The sequence below is a fragment of the Ipomoea triloba genome, chromosome 7 (genome assembly GCF_003576645.1).
Source record: "Ipomoea triloba cultivar NCNSP0323 chromosome 7, ASM357664v1".
Classification (NCBI taxonomy): Eukaryota; Viridiplantae; Streptophyta; class Magnoliopsida; order Solanales; family Convolvulaceae; genus Ipomoea; species Ipomoea triloba.
The window spans coordinates 27,782,981-27,802,632 of record NC_044922.1 but is presented as its reverse complement, the minus strand read 5'-3'; the positions used below and the strand labels follow the sequence as shown (position 1 = coordinate 27,802,632).

General features: G+C 33.6%; 1 protein-coding gene across 2 annotated transcripts; it reads right to left on the bottom strand.

The window, feature by feature from the left end:
- Nucleotides 1-306: 306 nt before the first annotated feature.
- Nucleotides 307-9,146, bottom strand: LOC116025754 (AMP deaminase-like). Of its 2 annotated transcripts, XR_004099719.1 has the most exons (20): nucleotides 8,493-9,146; nucleotides 7,420-7,583; nucleotides 6,579-6,792; nucleotides 6,143-6,312; nucleotides 5,954-6,005; nucleotides 5,690-5,817; nucleotides 5,429-5,608; nucleotides 5,240-5,307; nucleotides 4,998-5,140; nucleotides 4,350-4,411; nucleotides 4,058-4,171; nucleotides 3,803-3,943; nucleotides 3,479-3,631; nucleotides 3,108-3,161; nucleotides 2,918-3,028; nucleotides 2,353-2,526; nucleotides 2,193-2,273; nucleotides 1,550-1,648; nucleotides 1,079-1,277; nucleotides 307-548 (listed from the first exon to the last, which is right to left on the bottom strand). XR_004099719.1 is itself a non-coding variant. In XM_031267085.1 (19 exons), the coding sequence occupies exons 1-19, from the start codon at nucleotides 8,980-8,982 to the stop codon at nucleotides 1,209-1,211; spliced, it is 2,667 nt and encodes an 888-aa protein (XP_031122945.1). In that variant the 5' UTR covers nucleotides 8,983-9,146; the 3' UTR covers nucleotides 913-1,208. The 2 variants fall into 2 exon arrangements, 1 of the variants encoding a protein (XP_031122945.1); XM_031267085.1 differs by lacking the exon at nucleotides 307-548 and having other exon boundaries at nucleotides 913-1,277.
- Between the last annotated feature and the right edge of the window lie 10,506 nt (nucleotides 9,147-19,652).

Below are 19,652 nucleotides of genomic sequence, written 5' to 3'. Positions count from 1 at the left end.
ATAAATTGAAAGGAAGTGATTTAACAATGGTTGGATGTACCATAGAATATGGTCCAAAATTGACTACTAATATACATCTTCATCTTTTTTAATATAATATAATGTTAATTCATTTTTATTCTAATATAGGTTCGATTTTTATTAAGTTCATTACATTTTGATGTATATTTATTTTTAGTGTACTACCTAAAAATCAACATAAAATATACTAAAAATAAATGTAATAAATGTTTGCAACCCCTAGATGATCATCATTCAAGGCTCTCAAAATCTTGGGATGTGGTCTGGACAGTTGCAAAATTAGTGTTAGTGCCAATAACTTGATTTTGCTCACAGTGAACGTGACTGCGCTCACAATATCACATCCTACGTTAATAAGTTTTCAAGGAGAAAAAAAAATGGAATTTTTGCGAAAAGTTTAGTTCACTGCGTGGGGCATATATACACTGAATTATTCTCCTTATCACCAACTTGGCAACTAGAAGATAGAAAAAGTTGTATAATTACTTAGCTCCACGCCTCCATCATCTGCAGCTTCAAAGGAATTCCTAGAAAACATATATACCATTCAAATTTGAATAATACTATAGGGTATCCAATGATAATATATATATATATATATATATATATATATATATATATATATATATAACTTTTTAGTCAAGCATGTCGCAAGTTATTACACTGGAACACAACTTACCCAATACACACTATCAGATTGTGTACTTTATAGACTATTGCATAGGATCTCGATGTACACTCTCTAGTAGTGACTACGAGTTTCTCTTTTTACCAAAAGAAATGTCATATTTCTAACCGATTCTTGATCTTGATTCAGATGAGATGAGAAACTTGTATCTTGTATAAAAGTACAGATATGAGATACCATATGTTACTATATTTGCATTGCAATTTGCAAGAAAATGCTCATTTTTATTGAATTGATTATATTAGCCGCGTGCAGGAAAAATGCCAAAATTTATGGGTGCACATATAATATTATATTTGCACCATTTTGAAAGCAAAAACGGCTTTCAGTCAGTCCCCCAGAAAAGATAAAAGAGAACAGATATCTAACCATCTAATGTTCCATGATGCATCTGGATCCTTGTGAACTCCAATAATCGCAGGCAGAGATCTTGCACGCACTCATAAATGGCCAGATGCTGAGATGCAGAGATCGTTTACTGGTTAAAGCAGGCTTTGGATCAATGGTCTACTTCCTCGCAAAATTCTGCTTTTCCTCGATATACATACAGAATCTCTTCCATCCAGGTCTGCAAAACATTGAATAGAGAGTAAAATATGCAGCAATCAGACTGTATAGGTAGGTTAGTGATTCAAGCAATATTCCGTTCCTGGTAGTCGTAATTCTTGTTTAGAGCGTTTTCAAGGCAATGACAGGTTAGTGATTCAAGCAACATTCCGTTCCTGGTAGTCGTAATTCTTGTTTAGAGCGTTTTCAAGGCAATGACAGCTTAAAAGAGGCATCGCCCTTTAGCCTTTGATACACTCGATATTACATCAAGCAACGAAGTTGAAAACTTACATCGTGTCTAAAGGAAATCCTCATGTTAGGTACATTGGTCTTGTGAATGTCATTTCCTTCGGGGCCTCTCTTGTAATATTGGTTCCCAAGCCAATGCAACTGCAACAGTTCCCAAAAAGCAGCAGCGTTATTGATAAAATCATAAACAAATCTATTACCGATCATCCCTTAAACGTGGCACTGATCCATTTTGAAGTCAGAGAAAAGACCCTAATGTGCAATGAATAATGGCATGGAAACAACCATAACTTTTAAAAAAATTAATTAGCTTTCATGTTGTGTGATAACTGATAAAAACACATCTAGTTCCTTAACATCATGACAATGATGGCATGGAAAAGTCTCCTAGAATAAGAGCATCCTTATCAGTTGAGTTATTTCGTGAGGAGTTTTTGTAAGTGTAATTAGGAAAGAGAAAGTGGGTAGGGAGAGAAAAAAGAGAAAAAGAAAAGAGAAAATAAAAAGAATTCTGAAAATTAAAAAAATTAAAAATAAAAAAGTAAGTTAGGAGTAAATATTCATTTATTATCCCCTTCCTACATCAGTTTCAAAACAAAAAACCAGATCATGCTCTGCCATTATTCCCTCAATATCTATTGATATGGATGCTCTAAGAACTTTGAAATCTGGAAAGTACATATACCTTGTCTGCGTGTGAAAATCCCGACTGGTAAACAGAATTCCTTGCGATCTCACAAAGGTCGCATGCATTCAGCTTCCAAACCTGGATTAATATAACTCAGCAAGGTACATAAACACCAATGTGATCTTATAACTAATATAAGAAATACAAATAGACTGACTTTAGCTGCAACACTGTATTCTTCAACAAGGGGCTCCTTTGTCAAATGAATTTGCAAAGGGTCATCAGTTGAAAGCGAAACATTCAACCCACGCTGGAAGAACATATAAAAAGGGTTGCGATGGTAGTCCAGGAAAAGTGAATTGTTACTTAGAGGAGACATTGCCAGCCCAATCTGAAAAATCATGTGGATCTCAAACCATTATAGACAAACCAAACAGAAAGATACAGAAATTAAGGAGAAGATGACCGCATGGTCCGCATGCAACACTAAACAGAATAGAAAAAAGAAATCCATCTTTAAATAATACTCACAAATCCACAACTTTACTAAGCTGTGTCTTGAAAAGGAGAATTATAAACAGTATAGAATCCTCATAAACTTATAATGAGGTGCATGGATTTGCAAAATTCCATATAGTAAGCACATGCATCATTGAAATTAGGAAAATGTGGTGATGAAGTGATGTGCATTCCATTGTATGAACAAACCACAGAATCAACAGAAGAGATATATTTTCCATGTGTCCATTTAAATAGTATGTGTAGCATATCAATAAGCAAACCTGAGCAAGGAAGTACAGATACTGTAAAACGGGTGATTTGCGCAAATTGATTCCATGAGAAATGTTATGACATAAAAGAAATCCAGCAGCTAAATGGTCAATTTCGCCTGCCTGCATGAATAAAAGGTGTGTGAAATTTTAGCCAATACCATAAAGCAAGATGTTTTCTAGAATCAAACTGAACACCAACCTCCCCACAATGAGGTCGAAATCTGATTGTTGGCAATCCTTTTGATTCACGAAGCTGAGAGCATAGAAGATACACATGAATTTAATACATAGTTCCATAATAGGCAAAGGAAAATTCATTCAAAATTGTCATCATGCTTTAACCCAAAAAGCAAATCTTGCGATTGTGCACATGTCAGGTGCTATTCATGTGGCTTATTGTACTGCTGTTTGAATTTTCAAATAGACACTTTCTGGAGACCTATATGGCTATATTCATTCTTTGAAAACTGTCATCTTGTGCTTTGACCAATAAGCAAAAATGTTCAACTGAAAAATGCATCTGTGAATATTAGCATGTTAATTAATTTTGAGTCAAGAAGCCCCACTGACCTTATTGAGTGTGAACAAGTTGGCATAACAGTAATAGGCATAATAAGAGAATGCAGGATTGAACACATTTGTCCATTCAGCTGGGGTTGGCATGTGTTTGGTTGGCCGCCTTTCTGGTTTACTTTCATCATCAACAATGTCAAAACCCACAACCTATATAGGAAACAATAACCCGGTTAAAGCCAATATCATGAAGGAATTTCCATGCAAACCTACTGAGGGCCAAGTAGAACACTAAACTTTGCATCCAATTATCAGGAATTAAAAAACAGTAGTGGTGAAATATGGGGAAAAATAAATAAAAGAGCCCAGCATAAGTATAACCTGCATTAGGAACAAATGCAATTGAGGATGCGAATTTGGATCAACAGTGACTTCAAAGAGTGGAATGAATACATTATCCAAAATATTCTGGAAGGATGTAACAGTTCCCATGCTCCTGTAGACATTGTATAGCCGTGGTAACTGCAGCATTCATTGTGAGAAATAAAAAATGTGTTACTTTTTAAAGGATGATAAGCTCAGGCACCCCAGGCAGTGCAAGAGTTGAAGGGAGCTATAAATGTATGGGATACTCACCTGAATCAACCAAACAGCATTCTCACTATAAATGCCATTGTTTATGAACCAACTAGCTAATTGATCCCATTCACTTTGTTTCCTTCCATAAACTGAAATTCTATATTCAGCCATCTGAAAGAAAGAATAGATGGTGTTGGGCACTCTTAAGACAAATACAGATAATAATGAATCAAGAATTTTTGGAAAAAGTATGTATTTGCAGGCAGCAATCACTACCCAGATGCTTCTAACAGTAGGTGCCAACCAAATTAAAGATGGGAAGAGAACAAAACAATGTATATAGCCACACCTGGTATTTACTTGCTTCAAGATCTGACAAGACTTCCTTTGTCACTTCACCTAGGAAGCGACCTGAAAAAAGAACACAGATACTACGATTGATTAAAAAAACTTTGGTGGGGGGTGGGGGGGTGCCATTTCCCACTTATTATCAAGTACTCCGTAATAGTAATTTGCTAACTTTGGAACAACAAGGTGTCCATATTATAGGCATTATCATTTTTAAGCACACATAATTGATGTATCTCAGGACACTGATCCCTGCTGTCATCAAGACAAACGACATTACTACAGTATGATGCAAATCTACATGTTACTAGTGTCTATGCCAGATATCTCATACACGATTTAAATAGATAGATTGCAAATGCATGAAAGCAGTATGCACATTTCTGGTTATTACTATGTGTGAGAAAATATGTCAAGATATTCACAGCCACCTTCTTTCCACTGCAACAAAAGTTTTCATAAAGGATCAAATCTAAAAAAGAACATATACAGAACAAATTACAGGAAATCCATTTTAATCCACTCTCTTTGAGGTTGGCAGTGGAGTTTGAAGTAATTCCTATTCTGGACTATTTTGAAAATTACTCCATACAAAATAAAACTCGAAGTAACTTTTAATACTTAAAGTTCACATCATTAAGAAATAGACCTTGGATAAGGTTGTCCTGCTTGAGAAATATCTCTCTGAGCCTGCTTTGTCCACAAGGATTATACTTGAGGTTGAATTTGTCAAAACGATGGAATGTACTCTTATCAGCATGAACATCCAGCAAATCAACATTAAGATCATGCCTGCAATAATTAGAGCTTATAAGTAGGTCAACTGAAAATTAATGCATCCCCCTCTTTCCAGTGTAAGAAGTAAGAATAAAGAACCAACTCAATACAAACCCTGTTAAGTCCAAACTCTCAAAGACTTCCTTCAGCGTAAGATACTGCCCATCACGAAATATAACAACCTGTAGAACAAGTAGCAAGAGTTAAGTACACAGAGGACCAACAGAAAGAAAATACTCTATTGAACTTTAGACTGACTGAGGTTTAGCAAGCTTAAAAGGATTATCTGCAATACACCAATACCTCATCAGGTTCTTTTTCTAGTTTTGACTTGATGAACCGGAGGAGATGCTTCTGGTTCATACAAGCAGAATGATGCACGTGGGTATCAACTTTTCTGATGTTGTAGAAATCACGATGAGGTGCACTCTTTTGTGCTAAAAATTCCCTATCAGCATTTACTAGCAAATGGAGGCGAAATTTCTGTCCCATATTCATAAGGTAAGAGATATTGGAGATAAAAGACAGATGCAATCATCTAAGATCATTCTTATGAAGTATTACCTCCTCAAGCAATCGCAACCTATGATGACAAGCAGTACGAACACTACCAGCAGCCATCACTTTTAGAAGATGGTGCATATCAGTGAAAAATGTTGTCGAGTTTGCAACAGGAAAAAGCTCTTCAGTATCTAAAACATCACATAAATAAATAAATAAACAAAACAAAACAAAACAAAATGATGTTTAAATGACAAGAAACCAGATTGTACATGTAAATATGAGTACAGTAATAGTTTGGTTATTTAGATCCAAAAAAAGACTAACCATTTTCACTGGCATAAACACGAACAACTCCATCCACCATCTTAAAATAGTGCTGCATGAAAATCCAAGAAAATCAATTAGTGAAAAACGTTTGAGATGTCATGTACCTTCACACGACATACCATACAATAATCTACAACTCAGAAGTGTGACCAACTATAGCCGTTGATGGGTTGAAGTGAAACTCACACCAGTTGCTTCACAAGGAACAAACTGAAACGGATCCTGTTTGACATTTGATTCTCCAGAAGTTGCCTTCATCCATGGAGAAATATTTTCTTTGAAAACATACTTTTTTCTCAAATATAAACTTTCACGGATCATCTTCAAAACCTCCTCCTCTTCAATGTTAACTGGCTCTGGTTTCAGAATTATGACAAGTGTAAGAAAATGAATTTTTTTCTAACCCAAAGTGAAGCCTTTTTAATACTCAAACTAAAGTAATAGCATTATATTGCCAAACAGCATGATGATTAAAAAAAAAATTGAATCAATAAAAACCTACAACACAAACAGCATGTGTATGTGTGTATGCTCCACTTAAAAACTCAAGTGAATTTATTTAAAATTTGATTTTTAAAAGTACCTCAAACCAACATTCTTAGGGGTAAGAAGGAGAGTATACCATGCACTGTAGTCACTTGAGGTAAGATACCATTTACGAAGACCTGATCAGTCCCCTTAATGTGTCCCGGAACTGCATCCACCTTTCTATCATGATGGTCTATATTAGTTTTTGCATCATCGGTAATTGCTTTATGTGGTTGACCATGAAGCTGATTACCATTTTCTGCTTGTGATTCGATGATTGAGATATTTTGAACATTTGGACTGTTATCCTGAAAAGGGATGTTTTGAAATGCAGTAAATTGAATAGTGGTTAGCTCTTGTTGTAACATTTGTTGTTTCACAGGTATCAAGATAAGCAAGCTTCAAATAATTCAACACGGATTACTGTAATTATAATGTCTTAATACAGAAATTATTAAATTATACTGTACTGTATTACAAGTCAACACAAAAAAGTGTGACTTCTTCTGAATCAATATCATGCAAGGAATTGTGAAAAAAGGGAGTGGACTGGATTACTTTAAAATTTAGCAAGACGTAACAATCTCAAGCAGTTCAGCAATCATTCTAGTTAATACTTGATAGAAGATATATGAGTTTCAATAATGGTCATATAGGGTTTTTTTTACCATGTTGCAATCTGAGGCATGACTTATGACTTATCTATACAAATAAATAATACGTAGTATAAGCATATCATGTCAAATACAATCATTTAATTCATATGTTATTTTTTGTTATGGTTGATCAATAAGCCTCATTAAATGAACATCAGTAAGACACCAAACACATCAAATTACACTGCAACAATCCACTACCAACCAATGTGATGATACATAAGGCAAGCATATCATCAAATAGCAGGGAACTCTTTCAACTTCAACTCAAAAACTTACATTCTCATAGAGGAATTCAATATCCTCTTGAGTGAATTCAGTTTCTTCATCATCCTGGAGATCACCATCTAATGAATAAATAACTGAGGATTTTGGAGTCATTTGCCTACCAACTGAGCCCACACGCATCTTCCTATCAAAACCATCATTGTGTTGGTTCTCCCCTATACCACAGAGAGTTGAGTCATAAATAATGCAGCACTCTAAATTACACATCACATCACACAGTCACATATGATAGATTTCAAGCTCAAACATTAGGAATGCTAGCCCAGACATATACTGTCACATATTTATGAGTACAAATGATGCCATTGCTCAGCTCTGTTGATTTTCTTTCAAAAGTCACTATATTTCAAAGGTCCATCTACTGTGGATGACTTTAAAAAACATATTCCCTCTATTATAATAAGAAAGAAAAGGCCATATGAGAGCACTTGTAAGCTCAACATGAAAAGCCTTGTGGAGCAAGAGATCTCCAGCAACTGCAAGAGTACAAAATAATCTCAGTTTTTCATTTATCCATCACCCTCTTCAAGTTCGCACTCCCTTCCTAGCTATATGCCTTAGCCCTTCGAAATTTACAATGCAACCAAAGTATAATAGTAAATACCTACATATTTGTCCGTTAGGACAGCCCAGGTGGTAAGAGTGCTCTACCTATGGCCGAGAGGTTGGAGGTTCGATCCTCAAACCCCTGGGTTTGAGCCGGTCAGCTATGGGTAACCTAGGCTGGTTTACCTCTTGTTCCTTGTGCCTTGTGGTCCTCTGCCGGCTAAGGTCAGAAGGCGAGGAGAAAACCTCTTTAAAAGAAATACCTACATATTTAGTAAATAATTCTCTGGATTGTGCATAGTACAGGCTATTCTCATACAATATGTGGCAAGCTCTTGAACACCAAAAATAGCAACGTTCCTTTGGAGAATTGAAATTTATGTAACACACCAAATTATTGTCAGTTTTATTAATTGAAACACAACACATGATAATTTCTAATTTAAACGGGAATTAACAGCAAGATTTTTCAAAGCACCAATGAAATATTATTCTCGAGATAAAATACTGATACCTACCGTCTCGGTTATCCGTTCGCAGAGGGGGCAAACCAGAAGGTACCGTACTGAGCTCCATCAGTTCAGCCGAGAACGCCTTATCGCCATATTGCGACGGCCGATCAAGTTTCGCGTCCTCGTCCATCCAGTCGTTCGCAAGGCGCGCGTTAGGCATGGATGACGACACTCTGTATTTCCGCAACACCTTCTCGTCTGAATCATCCTCATTCTGAGCAACGGTTTTCGGCAAACTCTGATGGCTCCAGATGTTCCTATCGTGGACGTCATCGGCTTCGGCTTCGTCATCGGTGCCGGATTCCAGAGCAGATGCGGCGGAGGACAGCGGACGCTGGTGGCGGAGGAGCTTGATTATGCGGTCGAGAGCTTGGTCGAGGCTGCGCCTGTGGAGGTAGAAGGCGGAGATTGCCATCACCGATGCTCCGAAGAAGGCTGCTAGAGCTAAGTGCGCTTTTGACGCCGGTGCCGACGACGACGACGACGAAGAGTCCATCTCTATGCGCGCGTTTGGTATCAGTGAAGCGAGTTCGTTTCAGTCTGGTATACGGTGGGTTTAGGAAGGGTTTACTATGGGCCCGGTACCAAATACGGGTTGCAGGATTCAGACTACGGAGAATCAGAGGGAGCAAAATGGTGATAAGGACTCGGGACTCATGAGCTAGGATAGGAAATGGTACAGTTGTTACTTGTTATACCATGGACCAGGATCACAATTATTATTTATTTTTAGTATTGAAATTGTGAAGTTCTAGAATATAAATTGTATTTTTAAGTTTTGAGAATTTATGAATATAATACGGTATTATCACAAATATGAATTTTAAAAAGATATGTAAACATGTAGTTTTTGTCAAACACTTTGTACTCAAATCTCATGTAGTGATTCTCCCATATGGGAGGTTATGAGATTGAGCATAAGTGGATGTGGTATTGACTCTTTGTGCTACAACAGGTTGAGAAAGTATACATAAACAAATACTACAATTTAACCGTGTAAATAGTACTCGAATTCAACTTGCAAGTGGACACAGATCCACAGAATAATTTGTTGTAATAGGTAGCGCATGGATACCAATCATTATTTAATGGAGGATCATGGTTCACATGGTTGTATGGACCATAAATAAAAATTAAAAAGTATATTTTTAATATATTAAAAATATATTATTTATATACATAAAGTATATTATTTGAGTACTAAAAATACATTCTTTTGTATACTATCAAATAATGTACTTTTAATATATAAAAAAAAATGTCTTGTATTCATTATATTGTCTACACACAAAAAAATGAAAATTTGATGTACGGAAAAGCCTACATCAACTATTACTAAGATTGAAATTCGTTTTGTGATCATAGTCAACAGTGTAGGTTATTAATATCTAATCGATTTAAATCAATAAGGTATTTTTAAAAAATCAAACTTGAAATTTTGTGACTATGGAGCTGATTATTTAACCAATTTGATTGGATTGCCTCACATACGTATACACTAACAGCTTGTTTTGTTGGCCAATACTCCCATTAGGCCACCCTTATCATTGATTTTTTTTTTAAGATAATGTCAGATGTGATGTCCAGTTGCCAGAGAGAGGAAGGCCTGCAAACAAAGGTTCATGGAACAGTAAAATCTGACATTTTCTTTTGACAATCCTCTCTTGTTGTGCGCTAGCGCCCACACTGGCGCGTGCACTGCACGTGCCAGGTAGGCGCGTCAGGCGCCTGACAGAGTCACTATTTATTAATTTTTTAATTATATTTTTTGTTTTTTTTTCTCCATCTCATTTTCTCTTTTCTAATCACACTTACAAACACTCCTTAATAATTGTAAAAAATCTCCATTGATAAGGATGCTCTTATGATGCATCTCTCACGTCCACTCACGAGAATTTGTAGTATATAGTATTTGGATTAAATATACAACTAAATTTTACGATCTAATCAATAAGTATGGAATAGGTGGCACACAAAAACTTGTTTGGTTGGTGAATACTCCTTATTTTGATGCATACCACCTCATCTGATGGGACTCTGAACTAATACATGAGATTTTGATTAAATTTACAATTTTTTGTGATATAGTTAAAAGTTTGGTCTTTATCATATTTGTATCTCATCAACTTGAGTTGCAGCGATGGAGTTTATTTTTAGTGTATTATAAGTCGAAATGATGTTACAATACATTTAAAATGTATATTTTATAAATTTATTTTACTAGATGGACCATGGTCCACAATATAAGCATGATAATACTCTCAATTGTTATACCATGGATCATGATTCATATTGTATTGTGAACCTTGGTCTAAAAATTATATGTCCGCAGTTAACACATTTTGTATTGCAACAATTTATGTACTTACAAACAAATCGAATGCACATAACATGATAACTACACACATATAAATTGTTAACTGAAAGTACAAAATATGTTTATTGCAGATACATAAGATGTTGGTTAACATGTTATAATATCTACAATGAACATATTTTGTACATGTAGTTAATCGTTTATGTGTCTGTAATTATCGTGTGATGTACCTTCAATTTGTTTACAGGTACATAAATGATTAACTGTAGATACAAAATATGTCAATCGCAAGTCCAGAATCTTAATATTATTTTTGGATCAAATCCACAACATAAAGTAGATTTTGCGTAATACTCTTGGTTAGTAACTATATTACCATTGTTATGTATTCACACATTCAAAACTCTATATTCATAGGTCCTATACTCCATGTTCACAACTTGGGAACTCTACATTCACACATTACATGGCTACAAGTTGCTAGAACTCTGTTAACTATTACAGATTCGCACATTCATAACTCTACATTCACAAATTCTATACTCCATATTCACAATTTGAAACCTTCACATTCACACATTTCAGGGCTGCACGAACTCTGTTAACTCTACTACAGATTCACACATTCATAACTCTACATTCACAAATTCTATACTCCATATTCACAATTTGAAACCTCCAATACATACATTTCATGACTATATGTTTAGTAATTTAAAAAAGAAATAGTGAAACAGCTTCGTAGTGGACCCAGGTCCACCTTGCAAGGTGGACCTGGGTCACCAGGCTATATTACAATTCAACGTCCAATTTAACGGCCCAACTCTCAATGACCCAATAATGTCATTTGATCATTCTCTTAAGTCTTATCCATCCGATTATAAATGTGAATTCCGTCGAGGAAAATAGCACACGTACTTTTACTTCTTATTCCTAACTTTTATTATTCACTCTCACAAATTTTTGATGTAAACATTTTTATTGAGACACACATAATGAAAATATCACATCCTTATTTGCTATATCATGAAATAAAAGTGATGGAGTAAAATTTGAGAGTACATGTAATAGAATTCTTCTGTCAGTCCGTTTAGTTTCAAACTAATCTTATTCGATTGCTTAGTTTATTAGTTTTTTTCTTTTAATATCAAATTTAAAAATTTTGACCATAACTCTAAAATATCCGATTATCAAATTTATAAGGTTGGCTGAACTAAAACTTTTGATTTTTTTATATTGACATTATAAAATTTATATTTTAATAAAGTAGTGCATTTACACTAATAAATATAAATTTACACATCATTCAATCAATAAAAACTCCAATTTTCAAATTCCATATAATTTTGTTTTTACAAATTTAATAAAAAGTACTAAATATGAACTTACATATAAACTTCATATATGTATATTTTATTCCACTTCACTTGTAAAACAAAGTATATTATTAAATGGCTCGCATCGCACTATCAGACTAGCCCACTAAATTTCGGACTAGTCAATTCAGGCCATCGAGTTTACCAATTTCGAACTTATCATGTTAATTTTTTATTGAACTAAAATCTTTTGACCATAATCCTAATTTTTTAAAAACTTTAGATCATAATCCTTTTTTTTTTAATTTAAATTTTATCAAATCAAATAAATTCTTATTCCACTTTTGGATAGGGCTTTTCACATTTCCTTTTCGTGTCTTCTTTTTCAAAAAATCATTCCGCAATAGAAAGTTCTAAAAGTAAAGGTAGCCGACAAGAAAGTTATGTTTAGTACAATTAAAGTTTGAGATGGGAGTGATAACACATTATTTATTAATTTATGTTTATCTTTGTTCACATTATTTATTAATTTATGTTTATCTTTGTTCCCAATTTTATGCTTATCTTCCTTCCCAAAATTTTATGCTTATCTTTCATGTATCTTTGGATGTGTAAATCGTTTTTTTTTTTAATTTAGAAAATGAGAAAATTTCACATTTATTATTTGAAAGTGTGTACTGAATAAATATTTATTGTGTAATAGCTTACAAATCACACATAATAATAATCTCGTTTTTTGTGTAATAGGAAAGACCATGTGTGACAAGTTCAATAGAAAGGATATTGGTAAGATTCAAACTCGGATTTTCTAATACAATAATCATACTTCACCACTACCGCTTTTGAGAGTAAACCAAATAACAGGAAGAATGTTACCGGAGTATATTTGGAAAGTAATACTTCGTATTGCTATGCATATATGTTTAAAGTATAATATTTTGAGCATCTCTGCTTTGTTACATGGTCCACTATTTATACTTATCAGACAACTGCTCTCTTACTATATCAGAACCTGCAATAATTAGCCTAGTGCTCTTCATTAAGCGATCCCTTGCTCTTTTAATGAGCCAATGCAAATATTATAATTATAATATTTGCAAATGGTGTCTGTTCTTTTCTTCTTCTTCTTTTTTTTTTTTTTTTGCATTTATATTCTGATTCTTAGATATAAGCTAAGTAATAATTTGTTGAAGAAAAAAATAAATAAATTACTTATTTTGTTCTTATTTTTAAGCGTAAAAATGTTCATTCATACATAAAAGGGAAAAGTCATCATTTTTAAAATAATTGAAAGAGCTAATACGTATACATGAATAATTCAAGATACAAAAATCAAATTCATGATATTCTTGTACGAGAATCAAGCATGCTCTATCATTCGATCACCTCTTTCGCCGCAAAATAGTATGTAAGAATGTCGATTGTTATATAAATAAAATGAGATAGGATGGTGACTAATTCACCAGTATCAAATGAATATAAATAGTTTTGTTATGATATTAGGGAGAGCAATCCCAGACAAGTGTTGCCTCTCTTGGGATGTGTCTCAATTCCTCAAATGGCTTACATGCCCATAAATGCTTGCCTACAACAAATCACCCCCCATACTTTGGTCATTGGGTATGTGCTTTAAATGGCTTATCTACAACTAATGTTTGCCCACAACAAAGCCACACTCATACTTATATCATCTCTCGAATTCGAACTCTACACCTTGCGGTTGTTAACAAAATAAAAAGTCTCAACTTATTTTGGCTTGATTGACCAACTAAGCTATAGTCAGGGTTCTCGAATCATAATCAAGTTACATACAGGTCAATTGACTCAGAATGTTCCATAACAATATCAATCTTATCTTAGTCCGTTCTTAATTCCTATGATTATATTGTTATGTGAAGAATATATAATTGGTGTTTAGTGGTGCAGTACACTCCACTCTTGTGTGTTGTGTGTATTTTTACTTTTTTTAGGTGACGAAAAATACTTGTCATCATAATTTTTCTTGTATCTTGCTATCGATGTTATAATAAAGTTGCGTTTTCGCTACAAGCTAACAAGTGGTATCAAAGCCAGATCTTAGGTTTAAAACACAGATGGTATCAAAGCCAGGTCATGAGTTCGAGTCTCAGGAGACCGGTAAAGAGCTGAGTGCTAGCACTCAGCGTCTCGAAAAATATATGGTGTATAAGAAAATAAAGTTATAATGATAAATTTTACTATTGTGATTCAACTGAAAGAATGTTGACAATAATCAAACTCATAATATTTAAATATAAGAGTTATATTATATCCACGAATTATATTATACCTACTCAACCATCCTAATATTTGTACGTGTGATTACAAATAGAGTGAAGGGATAATGTGTATTTCAATAAAGCATCATTCACTTCTTGGTAATTGATTGCAATATTGTCCCTCTAGTTCCTATATGCTTTGCATACCACATTCAATACCATCTTCATTAGTCAATGTCCCTGTAGTCTAGTGGCACCCGGTTACACCCCTATATGAAAGTGGGTGGATTCGAGCCCAATACTACATTGTAACATAGTTAGTAGTATTCAAAAAAAAATATCATCTTCATTATGAATTGTTTAATTGCACACTTTTTATATTCGGCAATCCAATTGCACAAAAAATAAAAGTTTAATAGCTTATTAAACATTTATCACTACCGAAAATAATGACGGATTTAGCGACAGGTCGTTTACGTTTCTAATTTCGCGACGGATTAGCAACAACTTAGTGGCAGATTTTGATTTTGATTTTTTTTGTTAAATGAACATCGTCTAGCGACAGATTTGCGACGGATAATACGACATATTTTTTTCGTCGTTAAACACGTAGCTAGTTTTAGCAGTGAATTTTTGCACAAAAGTTAGAGACAAATTTGCAACGAAATTTTTGCGAAGATTTTAATTGCTACATATTAGCGACAAATATATTAAGCCGTCGCTATATTTTCAATCGCAATATGTTTGTGTTTAAATCTTAGCAACATATTTGAAGATTCGTCGCTACATAGCGGCGAATTTCACATGTTTAACGACAAAAATCATCCGTCGTTATTTCCATATTTTTTTAGTGTATTCCTATTCGACATAATAATTAAATCAACAAATTACATATCAACGCCTCACAATTTTAGTATTAATTCATACTCCATTGTCTCCATTATTCAAGATATCAAAATATGTGATTTCATAGATAATATACATCTTCAACCAATTTGATCAGCTAAAAGTCATGGTTGCCAAAAAAGCAAAATGTAGATATCATTATCCCACTGCACCATGGACCAACAATTACGCCACTATGTGAGATACACGTTTTTACCTTGGTCAACTTTTTGATTCGTTAAAAATACTTTATAATATATCGTAGCTTTATAATAAAAAGTGATTCATTTACAATTAATTATGTAATTTGTGAGAATTCACAAATAAAAAATTTGTAGTCACAATTCACATTCTCAATCCCTTTCTAAATGCATTGACAATACACTCATCACACTTATTGGCATTTATGCATTTCCAAAAAATAGATTCAAGATTTTAAATGTCTCAAAATTTTAATTTGCACATATATTCGTGGCTTGTCAATTTTTTTGAATCATTTTTTTGGCTAAACTATGACAAACCCAAGTATTAGGAGAAAAAGAAAATGATTTTAAAAAAAGTGCGAAATTCATTTGGGACTTGACTTTTTTACCAGAAATTTAAGTCGCAAACGAGTTTTTTATAGAGTTGTTCAAGTTTTAAAAGGATCATATTTTTGTCCACTCACTTCATTTTTGTCACAAAGTCAACCCCATACTTTTGTTAAGTTATTGAGGATGTGCTTTAATTGGCTTACCAACTCACAAGTTCTTGCCCACAGGCCACAACAAAGCCAAACACATACTTTCGTCACTTGTAGGATTCGAATTCTGCACCTTGCGATTGTTAACAAAACTCCTAACTTAATTTGAGTTGATTGACTAGTTAATTATGTTATACCCGAGTTCTCAATCATAATCAAGTTGCAGGTCAATTGTTTCGGACGAATAATATAATCAATTTAGTCATTGAATCAATCAATATTTAAAACGCATTAGAGTCCACGATGTTTACCAAACATATATATTTTATTTCTAAGTGATCGGCCTGAATGTTCCATAACAACATCAATCTTATCTTAGTCCGATCTTAATCCCTATGATTATATCGTTATGTGAAGAATATTATTGGTGTTTAGTGGTGCACTAAACTCCACTTTTGTGTACTCTGTGCATTTTTTCTATCTTTAAGGTGACAATGGATACCTGTAAGGCTGTAACCACTAGTCCACTACATAAGGGTACGGTGTGTTTGCATTAGATAAACTCTACTTCTGTGTGATAGTTTGCATACAATGAGAGATAAATGTATTAGGAAGCTAATACCCTATGACTCAGTCAAAAAAATTTTGATAAAAATCTAATTCGCAATCTTTAGGTGCGAGAGTCATCTTTCACCTACTTAATCACTTTGAGTTTTTGGTCGCATTTTTACTTAGTACAATATATGTGCGCATGCGCAGTAAGAGATTTTATCATATCATGTCTTTTGATTGATAATTGTACGTGTGATTAAAAATGGAGTGAAGGGATAATGTGTATTTCAATAAAGCATCATTCACTTCTATGTAATTGATTACAATATTGTCACTCTCATTCCAATTTGTTTTGCATAGAGCATTTGACATCATCATCGCGAAACTAATTCATATTTTTTGAATTTTTTTTTCTCATCCCCTCCCCGCACCCGCAGATTATTTAAAAGGTTATCGCCATATCAATTAAAAATTGACACTACATATCACTTTAAGTTTAATTATTGCACGATTTTAGATTATTCAAGAATCCAATTATAATTTTTTTAGTTGGATAATTCAATTACAGATTTACATATATATAACTTGATAATCTATTTGGCCTTTATTTAAAAAAAATAAAATAAAAAAAGTAGTGGCCTCAATTGAAACTACTGATATATACATATATAACTCCCACACTCTCAACAAAAAAAAAAAAAAAAAAAAAAAAAAAAAAAAACTCCCACACTAACTCCATTATTCAAAATATATATATCAAAACATGTGATTACTTAGGTGATATACATCTTCAACCAACAATGATTAACTAAAGGTCATTGTTGCCAAAAAAGCAAAATGTATATATCATTATCCATTAATCCCACCCTGGAACAACAGTTACGCCATTATGTACCATAGATACGCCTTTTATCATGGTCAACTTTTTGATATCATTTTATTCTTGGTGCAAAATTCAGTGGGACCCATAAAAGTTATAAGAGCATCTATCAATGGAGTTTTTTCGCGATTTTTAGGAGTTTTTGTAAATGTGATTATGAAAGAGAAAATGAGTTGGGAAGGAAAAAATAAATAAAACAAATCAAAATTTAAAAAAATAAAATAAAATAAGTTAGATGTTAGGCGCGCCTGACGCCCCATTGCACGTGCCCGTCCGCGCACAGCAGCCCATGCTGTAAATCCTCTTGTGTCAGTTTTACTGTGCTATAATCCCTTACAGAAGCTTCATTTCTCTTCTCTTTCTTCACCTCTCTCATAAGTTGGCTATTCTTCTGACAATAACTCCATATGAACCCCTGATAGGGGTGCTCTAAGAGCATCCTCATCAACTCTCTACATATCACAGTTTTTGATGTGTCCATAAATGATCGAGAGAGGAGGAAATTAGAAGGAAAAAAAAAAAAGAAAGAAAAAAAAATAAACAAAAAGCAGGTTTGACCTCTGACACACAAAAAATAATAATAATAATAATAAAAAGCAGGCGACACACTAGTGGGGTGTGTGCATTGCACGCGCCCGCCTAGGTGCTGAATGTGCACCTGACGCGCACAAAAGCAGTAGCTTTCTGGCATCTCTCTCATTTGAAACCAACAAAAAATGTGTTCTTACATGAAAAAAAAAAAAAAAAAAACTACCTTAAAAATCATTGCCAACATCAACAAAAATCATCTTTGAGTTTTTTTTTTCCGACGAAAACCATAAAAAAATCATTGATGTAGTTGCCCTAAAGGAATTAAAGACATAATTACTTGTTAAATAATTAGTATCTGGTGCCCACAAGAAGCGATGCCCACAAAAGAATGAAACTCCACACTTGATTGCCATGATTTGATAATTTGTTTTTGGGTGCAATCTATCATCCGAAAACTAATCAAATTGCCTCTAAGGGCATAATTCTTTTTTCCCAGTAAATGCCAAAATGGGACTGCCAATGTTGCTCACTTGCTCACATCCACACACTAAAATTAGTGTAGCCCAATTAACACTAATATACATGGGATACCAAAAGTAGGAATAAGTTGATTAAAGCCATTAATTTTGCCTGTGATTGGATTAATAATTTATCAATAATCATTCCACAGCTGACAATAACCTAACACCTAGCAATTCAAGGAGCTGTAATCCATTAATTTGCACAATATTTTATCCCCAAAATTTATGACAAAATATTAGGGATAAAAAAAGAAAATCTTTGATTTACACGTGAGTTCACTACTCGAATGTGTGTTTTGAGTAAAATTCATCTTGTGATTTTAGCTGGTAATTAATGGACTATCATATAATAAATCAGTCTGAGTTGTTCATACCTTACTTACTTAAACTGAGAAGACTAATAAACACTCTTATATAAAGTTGGATAATGATTTTATTTTTATTATCTATAGTTAATATGAGAAAGAAAATAAGATACAATAACAAGAGAAATAAATAATGAGGAATGGATGTGCACATTGTTGCAACAATTTTGCAAACAAGAAATATATTTAGGCTGATAGTTGAAGAAATAAAAAAGATGTGCAATGAAAGCATGATCTTAAGAGTGATATCACCACAATCAATATAATCATGAATCAATGTCATTCCCCAAGGTTTACAAAGGTAGCACAAGAATTGTGCACTCATTTCTGGCCTACAAAAGTTAAAATCTCTCGCCCTAATTTTTCATATTCCTTCCTGATAGGCTTTGTAGCGGTGATAAATCACATTGACTCAGCGACCTATTATGTGAGAAGGCTAGTGTCTAGTGTCACAAGAATGTCACCACATACATTGGGTGTAACAGTACACTCACACTATGACTATCAATGTTCGATCATGTATCCTTAATGCACTCATTTCTAATGCTTGGAACTCACAATTAGTCTATTTATTATAGTTTAATTATTAATTATACATGATAGGGTTATATATATATATATATTTTTGAGAATACATGATAGGGTTATATGACAACCTAACTAACACAATAATTCTTGCAATAAAACCTAGTAAAACAAGTCTAGAGATACTTGGGTCTTACTCAATAACTAAGTTTTTAGCACAAATTTTTAAGTGTCAACTATGAAGGAAGGTGGGGGGCAAAAACAAAAAAAGAAAGAAAAAAGAAAGAGAAAACAATGAATTTTTAGGAAAAAAAAAAGTTGGCTAAACGCGTGTAACTACACGCACTCGACTGGA